This window comes from Lactuca virosa, chromosome 5 (genome assembly GCF_052849685.1).
Source record: "Lactuca virosa cultivar CGN04683 chromosome 5, Lactuca_virosa_CGN04683_v6, whole genome shotgun sequence".
Lineage (NCBI taxonomy): Eukaryota > Viridiplantae > Streptophyta > Magnoliopsida > Asterales > Asteraceae > Lactuca > Lactuca virosa.
The window spans coordinates 416,560,416-416,586,495 of record NC_136430.1 but is presented as its reverse complement, the minus strand read 5'-3'; the positions used below and the strand labels follow the sequence as shown (position 1 = coordinate 416,586,495).

The window sequence follows — 26,080 nt, the reverse complement described above, 5'->3', positions numbered from 1 at the left end:
GTGAGACAACGATCAGAGGTTTTCGGTACTTCAGCACTACTTGCGAGGTGAGTTACCTCACTATACTAAGGGGTCTATGGCACCAAGGCCGGCCCATTGGATATGATATCCTAGCAGTTGATGGTATGTTGAGTATGAGTGAGTGTTGCATGCTAATTGTTATGCCAGTTAGGTAGATATGTAGGACTACCTGTATTATTATGTGATTACTTTTATGTGCATTAGTTGTGTTATATGTCGACATATTATGTGGGATGGGTTGAGGTGATACTGCTCCGTGCGGTAACCAACAAACCCGGGAGCATTCCAGATACGAGCTGAGGGCCAGGCGGGGCATGCCAGACTCGTACTGTGGGCTCGTGAGCATTCCAGATACGAGTTGAGGGCCATGTGGGGCATACCAGACTCGTACTGTGGGCTCGGTGGCAATCCAGATGTGAGTTGTGGGCCCGGAAGGCAATCCAGACTCACACTGTGGGCCCAGGGGTAATCCAGACTGTAAAGTTGTGGACCCAGTACATGCTGTTATTTATATATGTGTTATGTGCAGTGTATCGGTATTTTGGGGGAACTCACTAAGCCTCGGGCTTACAGTTAAAGTTTATTGTTTCAGGTACATCAGGGGATCGCGGAAAGGCAAAGGCGTGATCGTACAACTCCTCACATTTATGTTTATGTTTCTGGGATACTCTGATATTATACATTTTGAAAACAAGTTTTGTAATGACTCATGGTTTCGAAATGTTTTTTTAAAGTTTAAATTTGGCATGATTTTATGGGTGTTACAAAATCGAATGAAATGCTTACAATATCCGCATGCTTATACAAAAGCATCTTGTCAATATATAAGGGAAATATGCATAAAAGTTCATATATTTTGGTTCTATTGACAAAAAATCACCTTTTTTTTTGCAATATAACAATTAGAACCGACTATTACTTGCAATTTGGCTCAATTTTCAAGTTACTACAAACAATAGTAGGTTTCGATGGTTAAACTGTAAGCAAAGTGTCAAGGGTGGCTTTTTTGTCAATAGGCCAAAATATAAGTACTTTTTTTTTCAATGCATAATAATTTTTAACCTCAAGTCTTATATATTTTAAGATTAAAAGGGTGTTTAGGATTTCATTTTGAACCTCAAAATAACTTTTAGGCAAAATGACTTACTGATTTATAGTAGTGAGAAAATGATTTTTTTTTTAAAAAGTGTTTTGATTAGCTTTTGTGGTGGAAAAAGTCAATAAGTCAATAATTTGGTTTTTAAAAACTTTTGTCTTAACTTATATGTTTTAAGGGGTATTTGACTTTTACAACCCAAAACTATTATAAGGAGTTTTGAAAACATAGAAATCCTAACTTATTGAATTTTTTTTTATTTTGTGTGTATGTGTGTTGAAACACCATCTAAATTATAATCGATTTTTAAAAATCCAAACAACAAACGTCATACGGTCTTCTTTCTCTTTTGGATTTTCATAATAGTTACCAATGTCAACAATAGTTTCATAATTGTCACAAAACCTGTTTATGCAATTGGGAAAAAAATTTCATCTACAGATCATTTTCATTTTAATCGTGTTTTTCATCTGGAGATTTTTCAACCAAATACTTGGTATGTAGATGTGTTTCGTATTAAGTTTTGATTTAGTTCCATCATCAAAAACTGATGCAAGTAATAACTGGTTCCGATAGTTCAATTGAAAAAGAAAAAAAAACAGGGATAAAATTTTTATCAATAAAACCAAAATATAAAGACTTATATATATATATATATATATATATATATATATATATATATATATATATATATATATATATATATATATATATATATAAAAGGGTTAATGAACTAGAAATGTAACGAACTTTGGTTTTTGTTCACATTAAGGTAACCATGTTTTTTTCGTACACATTTGACCATTGAACTTGTTTGACATTTTCAAAATAAGGTAATATGACTGGTAATTAGCGGTAACATTACCCTATTATGAACAGGTCAAACAAGTTTAATGGTCAAATGTGTACGAAAAAAACATGGTTACCTAAATATGGACAAAAACCAAAGTTCATTACCCATTTTGGTAATATTGGGTTATTTATGTTAAGTGCACGTAGTCATAAGATCCATTGACGTGACATGAAATTGGGTTGTCCGGTCTTTATGTATGAGGAAACGGTCAAGTCTTGGGCTAACCAGTTTAGGCCCAACTAGTTAGGGGTTAGGTTGTATATGCTTAGGGGCTAGGCTGTATGTGCTTTAAAGACCTAGCAACACAAACTAGTCCATGACTAGTTGTGACTGAACTTGGTTAAACCAAGCCTAACCTAATTGTTCATTGATTGTTGTAGCCTAATCCCAAGGCATAGTCTCTGAGACGGTTCTTGTCCAATATTACCAAAACGGGTAAGAAACTTTGGTTTTTGTCCATATTTAGGTAACCATGTTTTTTTTGTACACATTTGACCAATAAACTTGTTTGACCTGTTCATAATAGGATAATATTACCGTAATTACCAACCTATTTTGAACAGGTCAAACAAGTTCAATGGTCAAATGTGAACGAAAAAAACATAATTACCTAAATGTGGACAAAGACCAAAATTCGTTACCTTTCTAGGTCATAAAATTACAAAATACTTTTTTATAAATTTCCCATTCGCCGTCATTTTGATTTGGAATGTCAAACAAACAATTTTTAGATTTAGATTAATATGACCAATATTCATCTTTTAAAGAAATTAATAACTACGTTAATTTGATTTGAACACATCACTCCACAACTAAAAATTTATCCAACTTGTAATTTTGATTCCAACAATACAAAACAATATCCATAATAACAATACATATCAATCTATGAAAATACAAAAACAAAACCAACAAATATGAAGAAGGTTTGGAGAGATGAAGTTTATATATCAGTCCCGAAACTCAAAGTATGACACTCCAGATTTTTCAAATTCACCTACAAAATAAGAGTATTAAACTAATTATAACATAAAGAAATATGTAGGAATAACCACCATTTATATAGAGGGGTAAAATCGTCATTTGGTAATTAACCATAAGTAGTGAGTTAGTTAAAACTTATAAATATAATACTTACCATAACAGCAATGCCCGTCTCACTAAACTTCGGAACGCAAATGACTCTCACCACCTGCCCCTCTGATCCTGCAACAAAGTTTGACCAATATCATACAAGGTCAAAGGTCAACACATAATTTTATTTTATTTAAAAAATAGGTTTTTTACAAGAACCTTTTACAATGCGAGTTGCATATTTATCCTGATTCCCAACAAAGTAAACATGAGGGCAGCTCTCAATGAAGAAAGGGTCCCTATCAGTGAAGGGGTAACACCCTTGTAATACAAAGAAACAAAAATAGAATACTATAAATATAAGATATAAATACATTTCAATTTCTTGCATTTATAAAAATAATAATAATAATAATAATAACAAAAATGGTACCAAGGGTGTTTGGTGCAGTTGGGGCTAGGTGCCTCCACCTCAATGTCCTTTCCATGAATTCCAATTTATCTTTTGCTTCTGAATATTTTTCAAGATCATCAATATTTTGCCCAGATGTTCCAAGAAACCTAAAACAAATCAAACATATTCTATTAGAGCATTGTACTTTCATTCTTTTTATTCACATTAAAAATAATAATTAATATATATATATATATATATATATATATATATATATATATATATATATCTTACCTCACATTATCCACATCAAAGAGGTGAGGATTAGTGCATGACCTAAATGTGTTATAGGTTGATGATCCACGAAAAAGGCATCTGTTCAAAGGCTGTACAGGAATGCAAGAAATAGCAATGTACTTTCATTTCTTTTTATAAAGTTTAATATTGTAAATATGAAGAAAATAAAGTAGGATATGCTATAATAATTAATAAACAAATCTTGAATTTTATAGTATTACAAAACCTGCTGTGGGAGAGCAAAGTTTGCAGGGTCATTGTATCCTGGCATGATATCAATTGGCATACTTGCAGCAATCTGCATACAAAATAATTAACATCTAAAAAATGGATTTTAAATTTTTAATAAATTAATTAAAGTACCTGAGTCAAAAAGATATCAAGTTCTTTGAGTGGCTCATATAACTTAGATTGGTCCTTGGAACCCAAATTCTGCAACCAATGAATATGGCATACATGATGATGTCATCACTAGTAATTTTTATGAATTTGGAATTTAAAAAAAAATCAACTTTATTACGTGACCATTAAGAAGACCATGGTCAATTTTGACAGAATTTCCAGCAACAACCACTTGAACTATCTCAGCTGCTGATTGTTGCTCCTGTTTATAACATAGAGAGATAAGATAAATAATTACTTTTTTTAAAAAAATAAGAAAATAGTGAGTGTGGGACCGTTTTGTCTCCTAGATGACCAGTAATGTGGTCAACAAGAAGCTGCAGTTGAAGTGGATTAGAAGAACTGCTTCCAACATTTAATCCAGATACCAAGACAACATATTTATCTTCTCCTGTTTACAAAGGACATAATTGTCAAAACAGAAAAAAGTGAAAAAAAATTAAAAGGCATGAATGATGAATATGATACCTGATTTATTTGGGAGATCCAACTGTGGTGGTAAACCAGCTTCAAGAATATCTTCAACAAGAAAATCACCACTATTGGTTTCTTTTCCATGCAAAGCAACAACATTTCCTATTGGATAACAAACAAAATAAATCAAGATTCAATACAATTTTGAAGATTTGAAGTTTAAGGATAAGATTAAATGATAATTGATAAATACCTGTTACATATACAGAAGGTGATAGTACACTGCCTTTAAGATTAACTCTTCCACTTTCATCTTCAAGAACAAGATTATCATCTTCGTGTACAAAATTATCAGGGGTCACAAGTGGAGTTACAGACCTCTGTGTAAAATAGAATGACAAAGATTTATAAAAGCTTATAGACATGATATGAAAACAAAAGGGAAGCAGTGTTAATATCAATTATCAAATCATAATTTATACCTCTTTTGAGTACTCACTGAGGATTGTAGGTTTGAGTTTCATATGCTTATAAAGTGTTCCAACAACAATGCACTCTTTGCCTTTTTCTAGCCCTAAAACTGTACACACTGCATCATGACAAAAGTAGATAATAAGAATCATAAAAAGAAAACATAAAAGATAATCTGAAATGGCAGAATGTACCTGGCAAGTGAGGTTTCCAATTTGGAAGAAGAGAGTAAATGAGAGTTCTGATCAAGTGTAACCTTATGTAGTATATCTGACTATATTGTTGACCCTTGTACATCTCTTTCTGAATTTCAAAAATCTCATCCTGTTAACCATGAAATTACACCACAAGAAAGAAGATGTTTGTAAGCATATAAATATGCACTAAGCAGGTTTTAACTTTTAACCAAGTTCACTGTATAAAAATTGTAAAGAAGCAAAAGATACCATGGATCGATAGAGAGATTGTTTTCTGTCAAGTGTTTCTGTTTCAATATCCATGGGTGTCATAGCTATTGTAGGTAACGCTGTAAGAACAAACAAACAAGTGTTGATTTATGATCTGCAACAAAATGAAATTCCAACTTTATATCATCCATTAATGATTGCCATTAATTTGCTATTTTTTGTCCAAACTTCCAATTGTTTATATAGATGCATCTAGAAGAATACACGATTGTAAGCATAAAGTACGTGTTGTGCTCTATTCAGTGGGAATCAAAGCTAGTTAGCACAACATTAAACTCATTTTGCTGCAACTCAGCTTCCAAAACAGGACTTTCTAGGTCACTCAAGCACTTGCAAGTAACAACAGATCAGTTTCAAAATCCCGTTGACAAACATAACAAAACTGATTAAAAACAAATGAAGAGTACAATTTCCCCTTTTCTTTATGTATCATCTGGATTGCATGACTTTATGGGTCCTAGGCACATTTAGTCACTGGATCTGAAGTTTGGGCTTAAGTGCTTAAGCCATTAAGCACTTATTAAGATTTTGGCAAACCACTACGTACGCCCAACGTAAATCCAGTACGCCCAGCGTACTGGGTCAACCACCCCGATGGTGGTCAACGTCAGAACGAGTATGCCCAGCGTACCAGAGGAGTACGCCCCGCGTACGTCCTCTGTTGGGCTTTTGACATTTGGGCTTCGGGTTTTGGGTTGTTTATGGACTAGTTGGATTTGGGCCTTTGCTGGACTTTATGAATATGATGTTTTGGGCCAAGTTTTGATAATGGATCTTGGAATTAGGCTCAATTAGGGAGTTGGGCCCAATTTGGTAAATTGGGCCAATAATGGGCTTTGCATAAGGACTTTCAAGGTTATGGACTTGGCATTGGGCCTTGACCCAATAAAGAGAATGGACATGATGGATTGTGTGGACCCTTAGTCAAGACTGTTATGTGGTGTATTGACTTGGTATTTATTATGTGATTGTTTGGGATTTCCGGTGAGACAACGATCAGAGGTTTTCGGTACTTCAGCACTACTTGCGAGGTGAGTTACCTCACTATACTAAGGGGTCTATGGCACCAAGGCCGGCCCATTGGATATGATATCCTAGCAGTTGATGGTATGTTGAGTATGAGTGAGTGTTGCATGCTAGTTGTTATGCCAGTTAGGTAGATATGTAGGACTACCTGTATTATTATGTGATTACTTTTATGTGCATTAGTTGTGTTATATGTCGACATATTATGTGGGATGGGTTGAGGTGATACTGCTCCGTGCGGTAACCAACAAACCCGGGAGCATTCCAGATACGAGCTGAGGGCCAGGCGGGGCATGCCAGACTCGTACTGTGGGCTCGTGAGCATTCCAGATACGAGTTGAGGGCCAGGTGGGGCATACCAGACTCGTACTGTGGGCTCGGTGGCAATCCAGATGTGAGTTGTGGGCCCGGAAGGCAATCCAGACTCACACTGTGGGCCCAGGGGTAATCCAGACTGTAAAGTTGTGGACCCAGTACATGCTGTTATTTATATATGTGTTATGTGCAGTGTATCAGTATTTTGGGGGAACTCACTAAGCCTCGGGCTTACAGTTAAAGTTTATTGTTTCAGGTACATCAGGGGATCGCGGAAAGGCAAAGGCGTGATCGTACAACTCCTCACATTTATGTTTATGTTTCTGGGATACTCTGATATTATATATTTTGAAAACAAGTTTTGTAATGACTCATGGTTTCGAAATGTTTTTTTAAAGTTTAAATTTGGCATGATTTTATGGGTGTTACAAAATCGAATGAAATGCTTACAATATCCGCATGCTTATACAAAAGCATCTTGTCAATATATAAGGGAAATATGCATAAAAGTTCCTATATTTTGGTTCTATTGACAAAAAATCACCTTTTTTTTTGCAATATAACAATTAGAACCGACTATTACTTGCAATTTGGCTCAATTTTTAAGTTACTACAAACAATAGTAGGTTTCGATGGTTAAACTGTAAGCAAAGTGTCAAGGGTGGCTTTTTTGTCAATAGGCCAAAATATAAGTACTTTTTTTTTCAATGCATAATAATTTTTAACCTCAAGTCTTATATATTTTAAGATTAAAAGGGTGTTTAGGATTTCATTTTGAACCTCAAAATAACTTTTAGGCAAAATGACTTACTGATTTATAGTAGTGAGAAAATGATTTTTTTTTAAAAAAGTGTTTTGATTAGCTTTTGTGGTGGAAAAAGTCAATAAGTCAATAATTTGGTTTTTAAAAACTTTTGTCTTAACTTATATGTTTTAAGGGGTATTTGACTTTTACAACCCAAAACTATTATAAGGAGTTTTGAAAACATAAAAATCCTAACTTATTGAATTTTTTTTTATTTTGTGTGTATGTGTGTTGAAACACCATCTAAATTATAATCGATTTTTAAAAATCCAAACAACAAACGTCATACGGTCTTCTTTCTCTTTTGGATTTTCATAATAGTTACCAATGTCAACAATAGTTTCATAATTGTCACAAAACCTGTTTATGCAATTGGGAAAAAAATTTCATCTACAGATCATTTTCATTTTAATCGTGTTTTTCATCTGGAGATTTTTCAACCAAATACTTGGTATGTAGATGTGTTTCGTATTAAGTTTTGATTTAGTTCCATCATCAAAAACTGATGCAAGTAATAACTGGTTCCGATAGTTCAATTGAAAAAGAAAAAAAAGCAGGGATAAAATTTTTATCAATAAAACCAAAATATAAAGACTTATATATATATATATATATATATATATATATATATATATATATATATATAAAAGGGTTAATGAACTAGAAATGTAACGAACTTTGGTTTTTGTTCACATTAAGGTAACCATGTTTTTTTCGTACACATTTGACCATTGAACTTGTTTGACATTTTCAAAATAAGGTAATATGACTGGTAATTAGCGGTAACATTACCCTATTATGAACAGGTCAAACAAGTTTAATGGTCAAATGTGTACGAAAAAAACATGGTTACCTAAATATGGACAAAAACCAAAGTTCATTACCCATTTTGGTAATATTGGGTTATTTATGTTAAGTGCACGTAGTCATAAGATCCATTGACGTGACATGAAATTGGGTTGTCCGGTCTTTATGTATGAGGAAACGGTCAAGTCTTGGGCTAACCAGTTTAGGCCCAACTAGTTAGGGGTTAGGTTGTATATGCTTAGGGGCTAGGTTGTATGTGCTTTAAAGACCTAGCAACACAAACTAGTCCATGACTAGTTGTGACTGAACTTGGTTAAACCAAGCCTAACCTAATTGTTCATTGATTGTTGTAGCCTAATCCCAAGGCATAGTCTCTGAGACGGTTCTTGTCCAATATTACCAAAACGGGTAAGAAACTTTGGTTTTTGTCCATATTTAGGTAACCATGTTTTTTTTGTACACATTTGACCAATAAACTTGTTTGACCTGTTCATAATAGGATAATATTACCGTAATTACCAACCTATTTTGAACAGGTCAAACAAGTTCAATGGTCAAATGTGAACGAAAAAAACATAATTACCTAAATGTGGACAAAGACCAAAGTTCGTTACCTTTCTAGGTCATAAAATTACAAAATACTTTTTTATAAATTTCCCATTCGCCGTCATTTTGATTTGGAATGTCAAACAAACAATTTTTAGATTTAGATTAATATGACCAATATTCATCTTTTAAAGAAATTAATAACTACGTTAATTTGATTTGAACACATCACCCCACAACTAAAAATTTATCCAACTTGTAATTTTGATTCCAACAATACAAAACAATATCCATAATAACAATACATATCAATCTATGAAAATACAAAAACAAAACCAACAAATATGAAGAAGGTTTGGAGAGATGAAGTTTATATATCAGTCCCGAAACTCAAAGTATGACACTCCAGATTTTTCAAATTCACCTACAAAATAAGAGTATTAAACTGATTATAACATAAAGAAATATGTAGGAATAACCACCATTTATATAGAGGGGTAAAATCGTCATTTGGTAATTAACCATAAGTAGTGAGTTAGTTAAAACTTATAAATATAATACTTACCATAACAGCAATGCCCGTCTCACTAAACTTCGGAACGCAAATGACTCTCACCACCTGCCCCTCTGATCCTGCAACAAAGTTTGACCAATATCATACAAGGTCAAAGGTCAACACATAATTTTATTTTATTTAAAAAATAGGTTTTTTACAAGAACCTTTTACAATGCGAGTTGCATATTTATCCTGATTCCCAACAAAGTAAACATGAGGGCAGCTCTCAATGAAGAAAGGGTCCCTATCAGTGAAGGGGTAACACCCTTGTAATACAAAGAAACAAAAATAGAATACTATAAATATAAGATATAAATACATTTCTATTTCTTGCATTTATAAAAATAATAATAATAATAATAATAACAAAAATGGTACCAAGGGTGTTTGGTGCAGTTGGGGCTAGGTGCCTCCACCTCAATGTCCTTTCCATGAATTCCAATTTATCTTTTGCTTCTGAATATTTTTCAAGATCATCAATATTTTGCCCAGATGTTCCAAGAAACCTAAAACAAATCAAACATATTCTATTAGAGCATTGTACTTTCATTCTTTTTATTCACATTAAAAATAATAATTAATATATATATATATATATATATATATATATATATATATATATATATATATATATCTTACCTCACATTATCCACATCAAAGAGGTGAGGATTAGTGCATGACCTAAATGTGTTATAGGCTGATGATCCACGAAAAAGGCATCTGTTCAAAGGCTGTACAGGAATGCAAGAAATAGCAATGTACTTTCATTTCTTTTTATAAAGTTTAATATTGTAAATATGAAGAAAATAAAGTAGGATATGCTATAATAATTAATAAACAAATCTTGAATTTTATAGTATTACAAAACCTGCTGTGGGAGAGCAAAGTTTGCAGGGTCATTGTATCCTGGCATGATATCAATTGGCATACTTGCAGCAATCTGCATACAAAATAATTAACATCTAAAAAATGGATTTTAAATTTTTAATAAATTAATTAAAGTACCTGAGTCAAAAAGATATCAAGTTCTTTGAGTGGCTCATATAACTTAGATTGGTCCTTGGAACCCAAATTCTGCAACCAATGAATATGGCATACATGATGATGTCATCACTAGTAATTTTTATGAATTTGGAATTTAAAAAAAAAATCAACTTTATTACGTGACCATTAAGAAGACCATGGTCAATTTTGACAGAATTTCCAGCAACAACCACTTGAACTATCTCAGCTGCTGATTGTTGCTCCTGTTTATAACATAGAGAGATAAGATAAATAATTACTTTTTTTAAAAAAATAAGAAAATAGTGAGTGTGGGACCGTTTTGTCTCCTAGATGACCAGTAATGTGGTCAACAAGAAGCTGCAGTTGAAGTGGATTAGAAGAACTGCTTCCAACATTTAATCCAGATACCAAGACAACATATTTATCTTCTCCTGTTTACAAAGGACATAATTGTCAAAACAGAAAAAAGTGAAAAAAAATTAAAAGGCATGAATGATGAATATGATACCTGATTTATTTGGGAGATCCAACTGTGGTGGTAAACCAGCTTCAAGAATATCTTCAACAAGAAAATCACCACTATTGGTTTCTTTTCCATGCAAAGCAACAACATTTCCTATTGGATAACAAACAAAATAAATCAAGATTCAATACAATTTTGAAGATTTGAAGTTTAAGGATAAGATTAAATGATAATTGATAAATACCTGTTACATATACAGAAGGTGATAGTACACTGCCTTTAAGATTAACTCTTCCACTTTCATCTTCAAGAACAAGATTATCATCTTCGTGTACAAAATTATCAGGGGTCACAAGTGGAGTTACAGACCTCTGTGTAAAATAGAATGACAAAGATTTATAAAAGCTTATAGACATGATATGAAAACAAAAGGGAAGCAGTGTTAATATCAATTATCAAATCATAATTTATACCTCTTTTGAGTACTCACTGAGGATTGTAGGTTTGAGTTTCATATGCTTATAAAGTGTTCCAACAACAATGCACTCTTTGCCTTTTTCTAGCCCTAAAACTGTACACACTGCATCATGACAAAAGTAGATAATAAGAATCATAAAAAGAAAACATAAAAGATAATCTGAAATGGCAGAATGTACCTGGCAAGTGAGGTTTCCAATTTGGAAGAAGAGAGTAAATGAGAGTTCTGATCAAGTGTAACCTTATGTAGTATATCTGACTATATTGTTGACCCTTGTACATCTCTTTCTGAATTTCAAAAATCTCATCCTGTTAACCATGAAATTACACCACAAGAAAGAAGATGTTTGTAAGCATATAAATATGCACTAAGCAGGTTTTAACTTTTAACCAAGTTCACTGTATAAAAATTGTAAAGAAGCAAAAGATACCATGGATCGATAGAGAGATTGTTTTCTGTCAAGTGTTTCTGTTTCAATATCCATGGGTGTCATAGCTATTGTAGGTAACGCTGTAAGAACAAACAAACAAGTGTTGATTTATGATCTGCAACAAAATGAAATTCCAACTTTATATCATCCATTAATGATTGCCATTAATTTGCTATTTTTTGTCCAAACTTCCAATTGTTTATATAGATGCATCTAGAAGAATACACGATTGTAAGCATAAAGTACGTGTTGTGCTCTATTCAGTGGGAATCAAAGCTAGTTAGCACAACATTAAACTCATTTTGCTGCAACTCAGCTTCCAAAACAGGACTTTCTAGGTCACTCAAGCACTTGCAAGTAACAACAGATCAGTTTCAAAATCCCGTTGACAAACATAACAAAACTGATTAAAAACAAATGAAGAGTACAATTTCCCCTTTTCTTTATGTATCATCTGGATTGCATGACTTTATGGGTCCTAGGCACATTTAGTCACTGGATCTGAAGTTTGGGCTTAAGTGCTTAAGCCATTAAGCACTTATTAAGATTTTGGCAAACCACTACGTACGCCCAACGTAAATCCAGTACGCCCAGCGTACTGGGTCAACCACCCCGATGGTGGTCAACGTCAGAACGAGTATGCCCAGCGTACCAGAGGAGTACGCCCCGCGTACGTCCTCTGTTGGGCTTTTGACATTTGGGCTTCGGGTTTTGGGTTGTTTATGGACTAGTTGGATTTGGGCCTTTGCTGGACTTTATGAATATGATGTTTTGGGCCAAGTTTTGATAATGGATCTTGGAATTAGGCTCAATTAGGGAGTTGGGCCCAATTTGGTAAATTGGGCCAATAATGGGCTTTGCATAAGGACTTTCAAGGTTATGGACTTGGCATTGGGCCTTGACCCAATAAAGAGAATGGACATGATGGATTGTGTGGACCCTTAGTCAAGACTGTTATGTGGTGTATTGACTTGGTATTTATTATGTGATTGTTTGGGATTTCCGGTGAGACAACGATCAGAGGTTTTCGGTACTTCAGCACTACTTGCGAGGTGAGTTACCTCACTATACTAAGGGGTCTATGGCACCAAGGCCGGCCCATTGGATATGATATCCTAGCAGTTGATGGTATGTTGAGTATGAGTGAGTGTTGCATGCTAGTTGTTATGCCAGTTAGGTAGATATGTAGGACTACCTGTATTATTATGTGATTACTTTTATGTGCATTAGTTGTGTTATATGTCGACATATTATGTGGGATGGGTTGAGGTGATACTGCTCCGTGCGGTAACCAACAAACCCGGGAGCATTCCAGATACGAGCTGAGGGCCAGGCGGGGCATGCCAGACTCGTACTGTGGGCTCGTGAGCATTCCAGATACGAGTTGAGGGCCAGGTGGGGCATACCAGACTCGTACTGTGGGCTCGGTGGCAATCCAGATGTGAGTTGTGGGCCCGGAAGGCAATCCAGACTCACACTGTGGGCCCAGGGGTAATCCAGACTGTAAAGTTGTGGACCCAGTACATGCTGTTATTTATATATGTGTTATGTGCAGTGTATCGGTATTTTGGGGGAACTCACTAAGCCTCGGGCTTACAGTTAAAGTTTATTGTTTCAGGTACATCAGGGGATCGCGGAAAGGCAAAGGCGTGATCGTACAACTCCTCACATTTATGTTTATGTTTCTGGGATACTCTGATATTATATATTTTGAAAACAAGTTTTGTAATGACTCATGGTTTCGAAATGTTTTTTTAAAGTTTAAATTTGGCATGATTTTATGGGTGTTACAAAATCGAATGAAATGCTTACAATATCCGCATGCTTATACAAAAGCATCTTGTCAATATATAAGGGAAATATGCATAAAAGTTCCTATATTTTGGTTCTATTGACAAAAAATCACCTTTTTTTTTGCAATATAACAATTAGAACCGACTATTACTTGCAATTTGGCTCAATTTTTAAGTTACTACAAACAATAGTAGGTTTCGATGGTTAAACTGTAAGCAAAGTGTCAAGGGTGGCTTTTTTGTCAATAGGCCAAAATATAAGTACTTTTTTTTTCAATGCATAATAATTTTTAACCTCAAGTCTTATATATTTTAAGATTAAAAGGGTGTTTAGGATTTCATTTTGAACCTCAAAATAACTTTTAGGCAAAATGACTTACTGATTTATAGTAGTGAGAAAATGATTTTTTTTTTAAAAAGTGTTTTGATTAGCTTTTGTGGTGGAAAAAGTCAATAAGTCAATAATTTGGTTTTTAAAAACTTTTGTCTTAACTTATATGTTTTAAGGGGTATTTGACTTTTACAACCCAAAACTATTATAAGGAGTTTTGAAAACATAAAAATCCTAACTTATTGAATTTTTTTTTATTTTGTGTGTATGTGTGTTGAAACACCATCTAAATTATAATCGATTTTTAAAAATCCAAACAACAAACGTCATACGGTCTTCTTTCTCTTTTGGATTTTCATAATAGTTACCAATGTCAACAATAGTTTCATAATTGTCACAAAACCTGTTTATGCAATTGGGAAAAAAATTTCATCTACAGATCATTTTCATTTTAATCGTGTTTTTCATCTGGAGATTTTTCAACCAAATACTTGGTATGTAGATGTGTTTCGTATTAAGTTTTGATTTAGTTCCATCATCAAAAACTGATGCAAGTAATAACTGGTTCCGATAGTTCAATTGAAAAAGAAAAAAAAGCAGGGATAAAATTTTTATCAATAAAACCAAAATATAAAGACTTATATATATATATATATATATATATATATATATATATATATATATATATATATATATATAAAAGGGTTAATGAACTAGAAATGTAACGAACTTTGGTTTTTGTTCACATTAAGGTAACCATGTTTTTTTCGTACACATTTGACCATTGAACTTGTTTGACATTTTCAAAATAAGGTAATATGACTGGTAATTAGCGGTAACATTACCCTATTATGAACAGGTCAAACAAGTTTAATGGTCAAATGTGTACGAAAAAAACATGGTTACCTAAATATGGACAAAAACCAAAGTTCATTACCCATTTTGGTAATATTGGGTTATTTATGTTAAGTGCACGTAGTCATAAGATCCATTGACGTGACATGAAATTGGGTTGTCCGGTCTTTATGTATGAGGAAACGGTCAAGTCTTGGGCTAACCAGTTTAGGCCCAACTAGTTAGGGGTTAGGTTGTATATGCTTAGGGGCTAGGCTGTATGTGCTTTAAAGACCTAGCAACACAAACTAGTCCATGACTAGTTGTGACTGAACTTGGTTAAACCAAGCCTAACCTAATTGTTCATTGATTGTTGTAGCCTAATCCCAAGGCATAGTCTCTGAGACGGTTCTTGTCCAATATTACCAAAACGGGTAAGAAACTTTGGTTTTTGTCCATATTTAGGTAACCATGTTTTTTTTGTACACATTTGACCAATAAACTTGTTTGACCTGTTCATAATAGGATAATATTACCGTAATTACCAACCTATTTTGAACAGGTCAAACAAGTTCAATGGTCAAATGTGAACGAAAAAAACATAATTACCTAAATGTGGACAAAGACCAAAGTTCGTTACCTTTCTAGGTCATAAAATTACAAAATACTTTTTTATAAATTTCCCATTCGCCGTCATTTTGATTTGGAATGTCAAACAAACAATTTTTAGATTTAGATTAATATGACCAATATTCATCTTTTAAAGAAATTAATAACTACGTTAATTTGATTTGAACACATCACCCCACAACTAAAAATTTATCCAACTTGTAATTTTGATTCCAACAATACAAAACAATATCCATAATAACAATACATATCAATCTATGAAAATACAAAAACAAAACCAACAAATATGAAGAAGGTTTGGAGAGATGAAGTTTATATATCAGTCCCGAAACTCAAAGTATGACACTCCAGATTTTTCAAATTCACCTACAAAATAAGAGTATTAAACTGATTATAACATAAAGAAATATGTAGGAATAACCACCATTTATATAGAGGGGTAAAATCGTCATTTGGTAATTAACCATAAGTAGTGAGTTAGTTAAAACTTATAAATATAATACTTACCATAACAGCAATGCCCGTCTCACTAAACTTCGGAACGCAAATGACTCTCACCACCTGCCCCTCTGATCCTGCAACAAAGTTTGACCAATATCATACAAGGTCAAAGGTCAACACATAATTTTATTTTATTTAAAAAATAGGTTTTTTACAAGAACCTTTTACAATGCGAGTTGCATATTTATCCTGATTCCCAACAAAGTAAACATGAGGGCAGCTCTCAATGAAGAAAGGGTCCCTATCAGTGAAGGGGTAACACCCTTGTAATACAAAGAAACAAAAATAGAATACTATAAATATAAGATATAAATACATTTCTATTTCTTGCATTTATAAAAATAATAATAATAATAATAATAACAAAAATGGTACCAAGGGTGTTTGGTGCAGTTGGGGCTAGGTGCCTCCACCTCAATGTCCTTTCCATGAATTCCAATTTATCTTTTGCTTCTGAATATTTTTCAAGATCATCAATATTTTGCCCAGATGTTCCAAGAAACCTAAAACAAATCAAACATATTCTATTAGAGCATTGTACTTTCATTCTTTTTATTCACATTAAAAATAATAATTAATATATATATATATATATATATATATATATCTTACCTCACATTATCCACATCAAAGAGGTGAGGATTAGTGCATGACCTAAATGTGTTATAGGCTGATGATCCACGAAAAAGGCATCTGTTCAAAGGCTGTACAGGAATGCAAGAAATAGCAATGTACTTTCATTTCTTTTTATAAAGTTTAATATTGTAAATATGAAGAAAATAAAGTAGGATATGCTATAATAATTAATAAACAAATCTTGAATTTTATAGTATTACAAAACCTGCTGTGGGAGAGCAAAGTTTGCAGGGTCATTGTATCCTGGCATGATATCAATTGGCATACTTGCAGCAATCTGCATACAAAATAATTAACATCTAAAAAATGGATTTTAAATTTTTAATAAATTAATTAAAGTACCTGAGTCAAAAAGATATCAAGTTCTTTGAGTGGCTCATATAACTTAGATTGGTCCTTGGAACCCAAATTCTGCAACCAATGAATATGGCATACATGATGATGTCATCACTAGTAATTTTTATGAATTTGGAATTTAAAAAAAAAATCAACTTTATTACGTGACCATTAAGAAGACCATGGTCAATTTTGACAGAATTTCCAGCAACAACCACTTGAACTATCTCAGCTGCTGATTGTTGCTCCTGTTTATAACATAGAGAGATAAGATAAATAATTACTTTTTTAAAAAAAATAAGAAAATAGTGAGTGTGGGACCGTTTTGTCTCCTAGATGACCAGTAATGTGGTCAACAAGAAGCTGCAGTTGAAGTGGATTAGAAGAACTGCTTCCAACATTTAATCCAGATACCAAGACAACATATTTATCTTCTCCTGTTTACAAAGGACATAATTGTCAAAACAGAAAAAAGTGAAAAAAAATTAAAAGGCATGAATGATGAATATGATACCTGATTTATTTGGGAGATCCAACTGTGGTGGTAAACCAGCTTCAAGAATATCTTCAACAAGAAAATCACCACTATTGGTTTCTTTTCCATGCAAAGCAACAACATTTCCTATTGGATAACAAACAAAATAAATCAAGATTCAATACAATTTTGAAGATTTGAAGTTTAAGGATAAGATTAAATGATAATTGATAAATACCTGTTACATATACAGAAGGTGATAGTACACTGCCTTTAAGATTAACTCTTCCACTTTCATCTTCAAGAACAAGATTATCATCTTCGTGTACAAAATTATCAGGGGTCACAAGTGGAGTTACAGACCTCTGTGTAAAATAGAATGACAAAGATTTATAAAAGCTTATAGACATGATATGAAAACAAAAGGGAAGCAGTGTTAATATCAATTATCAAATCATAATTTATACCTCTTTTGAGTACTCACTGAGGATTGTAGGTTTGAGTTTCATATGCTTATAAAGTGTTCCAACAACAATGCACTCTTTGCCTTTTTCTAGCCCTAAAACTGTACACACTGCATCATGACAAAAGTAGATAATAAGAATCATAAAAAGAAAACATAAAAGATAATCTGAAATGGCATAATGTACCTGGCAAGTGAGGTTTCCAATTTGGAAGAAGAGAGTAAATGAGAGTTCTGATCAAGTGTAACCTTATGTAGTATATCTGACTATATTGTTGACCCTTGTACATCTCTTTCTGAATTTCAAAAATCTCATCCTGTTAACCATGAAATTACACCACAAGAAAGAAGATGTTTGTAAGCATATAAATATGCACTAAGCAGGTTTTAACTTTTAACCAAGTTCACTGTATAAAAATTGTAAAGAAGCAAAAGATACCATGGATCGATAGAGAGATTGTTTTCTGTCAAGTGTTTCTGTTTCAATATCCATGGGTGTCATAGCTATTGTAGGTAACGCTGTAAGAACAAACAAACAAGTGTTGATTTATGATCTGCAACAAAATGAAATTCCAACTTTATATCATCCATTAATGATTGCCATTAATTTGCTATTTTTTGTCCAAACTTCCAATTGTTTATATAGATGCATCTAGAAGAATACACGATTGTAAGCATAAAGTACGTGTTGTGCTCTATTCAGTGGGAATCAAAGCTAGTTAGCACAACATTAAACTCATTTTGCTGCAACTCAGCTTCCAAAACAAGACTTTCTAGGTCACTCAAGCACTTGCAAGTAACAACAGATCAGTTTCAAAATCCCGTTGACAAACATAACAAAACTGATTAAAAACAAATGAAGAGTACAATTTCCCCTTTTCTTTATGTATCATCTGGATTGCATGACTTTATGGGTCCTAGGCACATTTAGTCACTGGATCTGAAGTTTGGGCTTAAGTGCTTAAGCCATTAAGCACTTATTAAGATTTTGGCAAACCACTACGTACGCCCAACGTAAATCCAGTACGCCCAGCGTACTGGGTCAACCACCCCGATGGTGGTCAACGTCAGAACGAGTATGCCCAGCGTACCAGAGGAGTACGCCCCGCGTACGTCCTCTGTTGGGCTTTTGACATTTGGGCTTCGGGTTTTGGGTTGTTTATGGACTAGTTGGATTTGGGCCTTTGCTGGACTTTATGAATATGATGTTTTGGGCCAAGTTTTGATAATGGATCTTGGAATTAGGCTCAATTAGGGAGTTGGGCCCAATTTGGTAAATTGGGCCAATAATGGGCTTTGCATAAGGACTTTCAAGGTTATGGACTTGGCATTGGGCCTTGACCCAATAAAGAGAATGGACATGATGGATTGTGTGGACCCTTAGTCAAGACTGTTATGTGGTGTATTGACTTGGTATTTATTATGTGATTGTTTGGGATTTCCGGTGAGACAACGATCAGAGGTTTTCGGTACTTCAGCACTACTTGCGAGGTGAGTTACCTCACTATACTAAGGGGTCTATGGCACCAAGGCCGGCCCATTGGATATGATATCCTAGCAGTTGATGGTATGTTGAGTATGAGTGAGTGTTGCATGCTAGTTGTTATGCCAGTTAGGTAGATATGTAGGACTACCTGTATTATTATGTGATTACTTTTATGTGCATTAGTTGTGTTATATGTCGACATATTATGTGGGATGGGTTGAGGTGATACTGCTCCGTGCGGTAACCAACAAACCCGGGAGCATTCCAGATACGAGCTGAGGGCCAGGCGGGGCATGCCAGACTCGTACTGTGGGCTCGTGAGCATTCCAGATACGAGTTGAGGGCCAGGTGGGGCATACCAGACTCGTACTGTGGGCTCGGTGGCAATCCAGATGTGAGTTGTGGGCCCGGAAGGCAATCCAGACTCACACTGTGGGCCCAGGGGTAATCCAGACTGTAAAGTTGTGGACCCAGTACATGCTGTTATTTATATATGTGTTATGTGCAGTGTATCGGTATTTTGGGGGAACTCACTAAGCCTCGGGCTTACAGTTAAAGTTTATTGTTTCAGGTACATCAGGGGATCGCGGAAAGGCAAAGGCGTGATCGTACAACTCCTCACATTTATGTTTATGTTTCTGGGATACTCTGATATTATACATTTTGAAAACAAGTTTTGTAATGACTCATGGTTTCGAAATGTTTTTTTAAAGTTTAAATTTGGCATGATTTTATGGGTGTTACAAAATCGAATGAAATGCTTACAATATCCGCATGCTTATACAAAAGCATCTTGTCAATATATAAGGGAAATATGCATAAAAGTTCCTATATTTTGGTTCTATTGACAAAAAATCACCTTTTTTTTTGCAATATAACAATTAGAACCGACTATTACTTGCAATTTGGCTCAATTTTTAAGTTACTACAAACAATAGTAGGTTTCGATGGTTAAACTGTAAGCAAAGTGTCAAGGGTGGCTTTTTTGTCAATAGGCCAAAATATAAGTACTTTTTTTTTCAATGCATAATAATTTTTAACCTCAAGTCTTATATATTTTAAGATTAAAAGGGTGTTTAGGATTTCATTTTGAACCTCAAAATAACTTTTAGGCAAAATGACTTACTGATTTATAGTAGTGAGAAAATGATTTTTTTTTTTAAAAAGTGTTTTGATTAGCTTTTGTGGTGGAAAAAGTCAATAAGTCAATAATTTGGTTTTTAAAAACTTTTGTCTTAACTTATATGTTTTAAGGGGTATTTGACTTTTACAACCCAAAACTATTATAAGGAGTTTTGAAAACATAAAAATCCTAACTTATTGAATTTTTTTTTATTTTGTGTGTATGTGTGTTGAAACACCATCTAAATTATAATCGATTTTTAAAAATCCAAACAACAAACGTCATACGGTCTTCTTTCTCTTTTGGATTTTCATAATAGTTACCAATGTCAACAATAGTTTCATAATTGTCACAAAACCTGTTTATGCAATTGGGAAAAAAATTTCATCTACAGATCATTTTCATTTTAATCGTGTTTTTCATCTGGAGATTTTTCAACCAAATACTTGGTATGTAGATGTGTTTCGTATTAAGTTTTGATTTAGTTCCATCATCAAAAACTGATGCAAGTAATAACTGGTTCCGATAGTTCAATTGAAAAAGAAAAAAAAGCAGGGATAAAATTTTTATCAATAAAACCAAAATATAAAGACTTATATATATATATATATATATATATATATATATATATATATATATATATATATATATATATATATATATATATATATAAAAGGGTTAATGAACTAGAAATGTAACGAACTTTGGTTTTTGTTCACATTAAGGTAACCATGTTTTTTTCGTACACATTTGACCATTGAACTTGTTTGACATTTTCAAAATAAGGTAATATGACTGGTAATTAGCGGTAACATTACCCTATTATGAACAGGTCAAACAAGTTTAATGGTCAAATGTGTACGAAAAAAACATGGTTACCTAAATATGGACAAAAACCAAAGTTCATTACCCATTTTGGTAATATTGGGTTATTTATGTTAAGTGCACGTAGTCATAAGATCCATTGACGTGACATGAAATTGGGTTGTCCGGTCTTTATGTATGAGGAAACGGTCAAGTCTTGGGCTAACCAGTTTAGGCCCAACTAGTTAGGGGTTAGGTTGTATATGCTTAGGGGCTAGGCTGTATGTGCTTTAAAGACCTAGCAACACAAACTAGTCCATGACTAGTTGTGACTGAACTTGGTTAAACCAAGCCTAACCTAATTGTTCATTGATTGTTGTAGCCTAATCCCAAGGCATAGTCTCTGAGACGGTTCTTGTCCAATATTACCAAAACGGGTAAGAAACTTTGGTTTTTGTCCATATTTAGGTAACCATGTTTTTTTTGTACACATTTGACCAATAAACTTGTTTGACCTGTTCATAATAGGATAATATTACCGTAATTACCAACCTATTTTGAACAGGTCAAACAAGTTCAATGGTCAAATGTGAACGAAAAAAACATAATTACCTAAATGTGGACAAAGACCAAAGTTCGTTACCTTTCTAGGTCATAAAATTACAAAATACTTTTTTATAAATTTCCCATTCGCCGTCATTTTGATTTGGAATGTCAAACAAACAATTTTTAGATTTAGATTAATATGACCAATATTCATCTTTTAAAGAAATTAATAACTACGTTAATTTGATTTGAACACATCACCCCACAACTAAAAATTTATCCAACTTGTAATTTTGATTCCAACAATACAAAACAATATCCATAATAACAATACATATCAATCTATGAAAATACAAAAACAAAACCAACAAATATGAAGAAGGTTTGGAGAGATGAAGTTTATATATCAGTCCCGAAACTCAAAGTATGACACTCCAGATTTTTCAAATTCACCTACAAAATAAGAGTATTAAACTGATTATAACATAAAGAAATATGTAGGAATAACCACCATTTATATAGAGGGGTAAAATCGTCATTTGGTAATTAACCATAAGTAGTGAGTTAGTTAAAACTTATAAATATAATACTTACCATAACAGCAATGCCCGTCTCACTAAACTTCGGAACGCAAATGACTCTCACCACCTGCCCCTCTGATCCTGCAACAAAGTTTGACCAATATCATACAAGGTCAAAGGTCAACACATAATTTTATTTTATTTAAAAAATAGGTTTTTTACAAGAACCTTTTACAATGCGAGTTGCATATTTATCCTGATTCCCAACAAAGTAAACATGAGGGCAGCTCTCAATGAAGAAAGGGTCCCTATCAGTGAAGGGGTAACACCCTTGTAATACAAAGAAACAAAAATAGAATACTATAAATATAAGATATAAATACATTTCTATTTCTTGCATTTATAAAAATAATAATAATAATAATAATAACAAAAATGGTACCAAGGGTGTTTGGTGCAGTTGGGGCTAGGTGCCTCCACCTCAATGTCCTTTCCATGAATTCCAATTTATCTTTTGCTTCTGAATATTTTTCAAGATCATCAATATTTTGCCCAGATGTTCCAAGAAACCTAAAACAAATCAAACATATTCTATTAGAGCATTGTACTTTCATTCTTTTTATTCACATTAAAAATAATAATTAATATATATATATATATATATATATATATATATATATATATATATATATATATCTTACCTCACATTATCCACATCAAAGAGGTGAGGATTAGTGCATGACCTAAATGTGTTATAGGCTGATGATCCACGAAAAAGGCATCTGTTCAAAGGCTGTACAGGAATGCAAGAAATAGCAATGTACTTTCATTTCTTTTTATAAAGTTTAATATTGTAAATATGAAGAAAATAAAGTAGGATATGCTATAATAATTAATAAACAAATCTTGAATTTTATAGTATTACAAAACCTGCTGTGGGAGAGCAAAGTTTGCAGGGTCATTGTATCCTGGCATGATATCAATTGGCATACTTGCAGCAATCTGCATACAAAATAATTAACATCTAAAAAATGGATTTTAAATTTTTAATAAATTAATTAAAGTACCTGAGTCAAAAAGATATCAAGTTCTTTGAGTGGCTCATATAACTTAGATTGGTCCTTGGAACCCAAATTCTGCAACCAATGAATATGGCATACATGATGATGTCATCACTAGTAATTTTTATGAATTTGGAATTTAAAAAAAAAAATCAACTTTATTACCTGACCATTAAGAAGACCATGGTCAATTTTGACAGAATTTCCAGCAACAACCACTTGAACTATCTCAGCTGCTGATTGTTGCTCCTGTTTATAACATAGAGAGATAAGATAAATAATTACTTTTTTTAAAAAAAATAAGAAAATAGTGAGTGTGGGACCGTTTTGTCTCCTAGATGACCAGTAATGTGGTCAACAAGAAGCTGCAGTTGAAGTGGATTAGAAGAACTGCTTCCAACATTTAATCCAGATACCAAGACAACATATTTATCTTCTCCTGTTTACAAAGGACATAATTGTCAAAACAGAAAAAAGTGAAAAAAAATTAAAAGGCATGAATGATGAATATGATACCTGATTTATTTGGGAGATCCAACTGTGGTGGTAAACCAGCTTCAAGAATATCTTCAACAAGAAAATCACCACTATTGGTTTCTTTTCCATGCAAAGCAACAACATTTCCTATTGGATAACAAACAAAATAAATCAAGATTCAATACAATTTTGAAGATTTGAAGTTTAAGGATAAGATTAAATGATAATTGATAAATACCTGTTACATATACAGAAGGTGATAGTACACTGCCTTTAAGATTAACTCTTCCACTTTCATCTTCAAGAACAAGATTATCATCTTCGTGCACAAAATTATCAGGGGTCACAAGTGGAGTTACAGACCTCTGTGTAAAATAGAATGACAAAGATTTATAAAAGCTTATAGACATGATATGAAAACAAAAGGGAAGCAGTGTTAATATCAATTATCAAATCATAATTTATACCTCTTTTGAGTACTCACTGAGGATTGTAGGTTTGAGTTTCATATGCTTATAAAGTGTTCCAACAACAATGCACTCTTTGCCTTTTTCTAGCCCTAAAACTGTACACACTGCATCATGACAAAAGTAGATAGTAAGAATCATAAAAAGAAAACATAAAAGATAATCTGAAATGGCAGAATGTACCTGGCAAGTGAGGTTTCCAATTTGGAAGAAGAGAGTAAATGAGAGTTCTGATCAAGTGTAACCTTATGTAGTATATCTGACTATATTGTTGACCCTTGTACATCTCTTTCTGAATTTCAAAAATCTCATCCTGTTAACCATGAAATTACACCACAAGAAAGAAGATGTTTGTAAGCATATAAATATGCACTAAGCAGGTTTTAACTTTTAACCAAGTTCACTGTATAAAAATTGTAAAGAAGCAAAAGATACCATGGATCGATAGAGAGATTGTTTTCTGTCAAGTGTTTCTGTTTCAATATCCATGGGTGTCATAGCTATTGTAGGTAACGCTGTAAGAACAAACAAACAAGTGTTGATTTATGATCTGCAACAAAATGAAATTCCAACTTTATATCATCCATTAATGATTGCCATTAATTTGCTATTTTTTGTCCAAACTTCCAATTGTTTATATAGATGCATCTAGAAGAATACACGATTGTAAGCATAAAGTACGTGTTGTGCTCTATTCAGTGGGAATCAAAGCTAGTTAGCACAACATTAAACTCATTTTGCAGCAACTCAGCTTCCAAAACAGGACTTTCTAGGTCACTCAAGCACTTGCAAGTAACAACAGATCAGTTTCAAAATCCCGTTGACAAACATAACAAAACTGATTAAAAACAAATGAAGAGTACAATTTCCCCTTTTCTTTATGTATCATCTAGATTTTCGATACCAGAATAAATTCCGAAAATAACACGAACAATCAGTCCTTAAATGGGAGAACGCGAGATTACCTGCAGAAACCAACCAGAAGAAGAACTGCAGTGACAAAGCGCCGGCGTGTAAGAGAGAGAGGAGGTCGGCGGTGAATTCCCGACAGGGAGGATTGTTGAGTGAAGGGAGGCGGGAACCGAAAGCATTGGGGATTTGGGGGGAAGAAGAATTCTGGAAGAAGAACCCATTTGGAACCTTTTATGGTATATGTATCTCCAAAGCAAAGCGGAGATCAATATGGGGATGTAGCTCACATGGTAGAGCGCTCGCTTTGCATGCGAGAGGTACGGGGTTCGATACCCCGCATCTCCACATTTTGTTAATATAATTTAATTTTTGATGAAATATGATTTTTAAAAATAATTTCCTTAACTTTTTAAATTCTCAAATAACGTTACAAATAGTGTCTTTGAGGAAATTTTTTATTATCTAATTTTTCATGAACTATGAGTTTTAATATTTTTTCCTTAACTTTTTAAATTCTCAAATAACGTTATAAATAGTGTCTTTGAGCAAATTTTATTTGTAACTTGTATCTAGCGACTAGCGTTACTTGTACTTTGTATTATATTTTAATTGGTGGGCCTAACATAAAGAGTTCAATGGATTCATTTTGTCCATTACTCCAACTGGACCTGTATTAGTTCTATTATTGACCACTAATGGACCAATCGTTGTGAACTATTTGATTGATCAATGGGGTAGAAATTTTTAATGAATGGGCCTATTAT

The 26,080-nt window shown here is 33.3% G+C and overlaps 4 protein-coding genes and 1 non-coding gene across 5 annotated transcripts; 1 reads left to right on the top strand and 4 right to left on the bottom strand.

Annotated features, from left to right (window-relative positions):
• Positions 1-2,779: 2,779 nt before the first annotated feature.
• LOC145115477 (DNA polymerase delta small subunit-like) lies at positions 2,780-5,571 on the bottom strand. Its single transcript, XM_079051770.1, has 14 exons — positions 5,469-5,571; positions 5,217-5,346; positions 5,034-5,140; positions 4,805-4,931; positions 4,606-4,713; positions 4,413-4,528; positions 4,256-4,339; positions 4,099-4,167; positions 3,962-4,033; positions 3,733-3,824; positions 3,478-3,605; positions 3,264-3,365; positions 3,109-3,176; positions 2,780-2,967 (listed from the first exon to the last, which is right to left on the bottom strand). The coding sequence occupies exons 1-14, from the start codon at positions 5,529-5,531 to the stop codon at positions 2,914-2,916; spliced, it is 1,320 nt and encodes a 439-aa protein (XP_078907896.1). The 5' UTR covers positions 5,532-5,571; the 3' UTR covers positions 2,780-2,913.
• A 3,653-nt stretch (positions 5,572-9,224) lies between these two features.
• On the bottom strand, positions 9,225-12,023 carry LOC145115476 (DNA polymerase delta small subunit-like). Its single transcript, XM_079051769.1, has 14 exons — positions 11,921-12,023; positions 11,669-11,798; positions 11,486-11,592; positions 11,257-11,383; positions 11,058-11,165; positions 10,865-10,980; positions 10,708-10,791; positions 10,550-10,618; positions 10,413-10,484; positions 10,184-10,275; positions 9,923-10,050; positions 9,709-9,810; positions 9,554-9,621; positions 9,225-9,412 (listed from the first exon to the last, which is right to left on the bottom strand). The coding sequence occupies exons 1-14, from the start codon at positions 11,981-11,983 to the stop codon at positions 9,359-9,361; spliced, it is 1,320 nt and encodes a 439-aa protein (XP_078907895.1). The 5' UTR covers positions 11,984-12,023; the 3' UTR covers positions 9,225-9,358.
• Positions 12,024-15,686: 3,663 nt separating this feature from the next.
• Positions 15,687-18,461, bottom strand: LOC145115475 (DNA polymerase delta small subunit-like). Its single transcript, XM_079051767.1, has 14 exons — positions 18,359-18,461; positions 18,107-18,236; positions 17,924-18,030; positions 17,695-17,821; positions 17,496-17,603; positions 17,303-17,418; positions 17,146-17,229; positions 16,988-17,056; positions 16,851-16,922; positions 16,622-16,713; positions 16,385-16,512; positions 16,171-16,272; positions 16,016-16,083; positions 15,687-15,874 (listed from the first exon to the last, which is right to left on the bottom strand). Exons 1-14 carry the CDS (start codon positions 18,419-18,421, stop codon positions 15,821-15,823), a joined length of 1,320 nt encoding a protein of 439 aa, XP_078907893.1. The 5' UTR covers positions 18,422-18,461; the 3' UTR covers positions 15,687-15,820.
• A 3,682-nt stretch (positions 18,462-22,143) lies between these two features.
• On the bottom strand, positions 22,144-25,510 carry LOC145112241 (DNA polymerase delta small subunit-like). The gene is made up of 15 exons (XM_079048431.1): positions 25,370-25,510; positions 24,840-24,919; positions 24,588-24,717; positions 24,405-24,511; positions 24,176-24,302; positions 23,977-24,084; positions 23,784-23,899; positions 23,626-23,709; positions 23,467-23,535; positions 23,330-23,401; positions 23,101-23,192; positions 22,842-22,969; positions 22,628-22,729; positions 22,473-22,540; positions 22,144-22,331 (listed from the first exon to the last, which is right to left on the bottom strand). Exons 2-15 carry the CDS (start codon positions 24,900-24,902, stop codon positions 22,278-22,280), a joined length of 1,320 nt encoding a protein of 439 aa, XP_078904557.1. The 5' UTR covers positions 24,903-24,919; positions 25,370-25,510; the 3' UTR covers positions 22,144-22,277.
• Positions 25,511-25,588: 78 nt separating this feature from the next.
• On the top strand, positions 25,589-25,661 carry TRNAA-UGC (transfer RNA alanine (anticodon UGC)). The gene has a single exon. It is a non-coding gene; the product is annotated as a tRNA-Ala (tRNA).
• The last annotated feature ends 419 nt before the right edge of the window (positions 25,662-26,080 follow it).

Bases quoted from the DNA above. Each gene is read 5' to 3' on its own strand.
- LOC145112241 (XM_079048431.1), bottom strand. From the start codon at position 24,902: ATGACACCCATGGATATTGAAACAGAAACACTTGACAGAAAACAATCT. The intron at 24,085-24,175 runs GTATTTATCAAT...GTTATCCAATAG, and splicing joins ACCTTCTGTATATGTAACAG to GAAATGTTGTTGCTTTGCAT. The intron at 22,332-22,472 runs GTAAGTATTATA...CTTATTTTGTAG, and splicing joins AGACGGGCATTGCTGTTATG to GTGAATTTGAAAAATCTGGA.
- LOC145115476 (XM_079051769.1), bottom strand. From the start codon at position 11,983: ATGACACCCATGGATATTGAAACAGAAACACTTGACAGAAAACAATCT. The intron at 10,792-10,864 runs GTCCCACACTCA...TGTTATAAACAG, and splicing joins GTCATCTAGGAGACAAAACG to GAGCAACAATCAGCAGCTGA. The intron at 9,413-9,553 runs GTAAGTATTATA...CTTATTTTGTAG, and splicing joins AGACGGGCATTGCTGTTATG to GTGAATTTGAAAAATCTGGA.
- LOC145115477 (XM_079051770.1), bottom strand. From the start codon at position 5,531: ATGACACCCATGGATATTGAAACAGAAACACTTGACAGAAAACAATCT. The intron at 4,168-4,255 runs GTAATAAAGTTG...CATTGGTTGCAG, and splicing joins ATGGTCTTCTTAATGGTCAC to AATTTGGGTTCCAAGGACCA. The intron at 3,606-3,732 runs GTAAGATATATA...GATTTGTTTTAG, and splicing joins TTTGATGTGGATAATGTGAG to GTTTCTTGGAACATCTGGGC.
- LOC145115475 (XM_079051767.1), bottom strand. From the start codon at position 18,421: ATGACACCCATGGATATTGAAACAGAAACACTTGACAGAAAACAATCT. The intron at 16,923-16,987 runs GTACTTTAATTA...TTTTGTATGCAG, and splicing joins TTGATATCTTTTTGACTCAG to ATTGCTGCAAGTATGCCAAT. The intron at 16,273-16,384 runs GTACCATTTTTG...TTGTATTACAAG, and splicing joins AACTGCACCAAACACCCTTG to GGTGTTACCCCTTCACTGAT.